General features: G+C 40.1%; 1 protein-coding gene across 1 annotated transcript in view; it reads right to left on the bottom strand.

Annotated features, from left to right (window-relative positions):
• LOC122265369 (uncharacterized) overlaps nucleotides 1–2500 on the bottom strand; it is a 22714-nt gene that overhangs the window by 6293 nt on the left and 13921 nt on the right. The window contains exons 3-6 of the mRNA XM_086534579.1: nucleotides 2199–2333; nucleotides 1921–1971; nucleotides 786–1804; nucleotides 451–594 (exon numbers count right to left, since the gene is read on the bottom strand). Of these exons, the coding sequence (XP_086390705.1) occupies nucleotides 451–594; nucleotides 786–1804; nucleotides 1921–1971; nucleotides 2199–2333 (1349 nt within the window). The remainder of the gene's footprint in view (nucleotides 1–450; nucleotides 595–785; nucleotides 1805–1920; nucleotides 1972–2198; nucleotides 2334–2500) is intronic.

The raw sequence follows: 2500 nt of genomic DNA on the forward strand, positions 1-2500 counted from the left end.
AATTAATGTTAGACATGAGCTTCTTTTGAGTATGGTGAAAAATCGAAATTTATGTCGTAATGTGATGGAATCACATGCATCAACATCATACTTTTAACCCCATTCAGCCAATAATGACTATGTGCAAGAGAAGTCTTAAGGACATTTTATTATATTATACGGATCATCATCATTACGATTGTTTGTATGATATGTAAAAGTCCTTTGCTTTTTCATAAACATCTTACAGAACTTCAGCATTCCTGATATGAAGAGTTGTGAGCCGTTCTCTTCGGGTCTAATAACCGTCATTTTCATCAACTTAACCCGAAATCACAATTGGTAATTTCAGACTTTGAAGAGAAAGTTCAATGATGAAATTCTATTGATATGAACTTTTACTTTTTTAACTCTATGCGGTTGTAATGGAAAGTTGAACTGTGAAAAAGTGTGACTTGTGAAAATACTCACAATGCCTGGCCAACGTTTTGGTGGAGTTGAAGAAACCTGTGCCTCATTGTCGTTTAATAAAATCTGGAGACCTGCAGGTATTTGGAAATTCGACGGAGGATCTGGAACCAAGCCCACTGTATCCTCGGGTGAACCCAAGCCATACTGAAATTTAAACAGTTGATTTATTTTTCTTGTGTCAGTACTATCTCTATTACCATAGTTCCCATTGGAAACAAGTATTACAGTTTTCATCATTGAGAATAGGTACTGCACCTGTTTTTCGTGGACAAAATTAATTTCCTCTACTAGGTCATATATAACCGAAATATAATGGATTATCGACTGGTATTTACCTTGCAGTAATTGATAGCACTGGCAAGCAAAGCAGCTACAGGACTCAGAGGACGCCCATTGTTGCGGTTGACGAACCTCTGCAACCGCTGAACCAGGCTCAAATACCCCGCTCCAGTGCAGAAGGGGATGACAGCTCTTACTTGGGCCTCCACATTCGGCGAAGGAATGGGTGGCAGCGGGGTAGTGGGTGGTGTGGAGGGAGAAGTTGAGGGTGTGCTAGATGGAGAGGGTGAGGTAAAGGGTGTGCTAGAAAGAGAGGGAGATGTTGAAGGGGGGCTGGGGAATGTAATAACTGGAGGTGGTATCACAGTAGTGGTGGTGTCTTCAGGCACTTCCGGGTCTGGCATGATTTCTTTGATAAATATAGGTATAAGGCCTATGGCGATCCTGCACAAATCCACACGCACATACACTATTCTATACGTTGCAAAGGGCAGTGGTATATTTGTGGGGAAACTCACTGTGCAGACAGTATTATTGGTATCATCACCTTCGAAAGAAAGTTGTCTTTTGGGCCTACTGTGCGGAGGGTCCTCAAGGCCTTGGCTAGCTGAAGACTTATACATCTTGTATCCAGAAAATGATATTCCTTCATCGTCTGCATTTTCTTCAGGGCTACACAATGTCCCTTTGGGATAATTTGTTGTCGTTGCTAAAGCCATATATTTGTTCAGGTCCAGAACAAAATTATCCGTTTTGCCAAGTTTTTTCCCTTCCACAGCTGATTCAAGAAAGATTTTGAGACTTACAGTTTCGCTGAGCAGCTTGCAGATCTTACTAAATATACTAGATATGGGAAACACAGATGACCCGAAATTCGCTGCATGAAACTGTTCACCTGAATCGATAGGTTTATTTCTACTCCACTCAACTAATTCATCCGATCCATTAAAACCACCTGGTACCGTGGAGTTTTGCTCTCTTTTCTCCCCACTGACCGGTGTTCCACTCTCTCTCTTCTTTCTCGTATCTGGAGACCCGACAGTAGCGGCGGTCGGATCCCGTCCACAATCAATATCTAGGAGTAAGAGAATGGAGAAGATGGATACAGTTCACTGCTTCTCAGCAAAATAAAATTGCTCCTATAATGGTTCATTACAAATAAAAATTAAATACAATTTTAGGTATACCCACCTACTCCTCGGGCTTGGTCTGTGCAAAGGTCCCTCACAGTACTGGTTGGAACTAAAACATAAATTATTTTAGTTAGATGATCCTTGTGCATTCTAGGAAAAATTATATAATTCACACACTTCCACAAACATACACGGTGAACACGTACAAATACAAACACAGACGCACAAAAACATGTGCGTATTTGTATGAAATATTATAACATTGTAATCTTAAAATCCATATCACCAAGCTATCAAATGCACGCAGTAACTGTTTCAACTATATTTTCTCCTTACCTTCTCCACATGCAGGTATAAATTTTCTGCAGGAATCGCCACAGAAAATGAGGTAGAAGGAAGGCCGAATGCTGCACAAGCCGAGTAGTGAGCCCAAGAAACAATACTCATGGCGATCCACGCAGTCTTCGGGACCTGCAGAATCGGTACTTCCTTTACAGTTCTATAAAGTCTTTATTTCAGTACTAGAATATAATAAGATTTCATTGATAATGAAGAGGAATACGATTGTAATAATCTAATTTATATATAAACATAAGCATTGTTTCTGATTAATATAGCAACATGCTAAGGAGATATTC

Source organism: Penaeus japonicus, unplaced genomic scaffold (genome assembly GCF_977035675.1).
Source record: "Penaeus japonicus unplaced genomic scaffold, GWHDUDI00000001_assembly GWHDUDI00000003, whole genome shotgun sequence".
In the NCBI taxonomy this organism is placed as follows: Eukaryota; Metazoa; Arthropoda; class Malacostraca; order Decapoda; family Penaeidae; genus Penaeus; species Penaeus japonicus.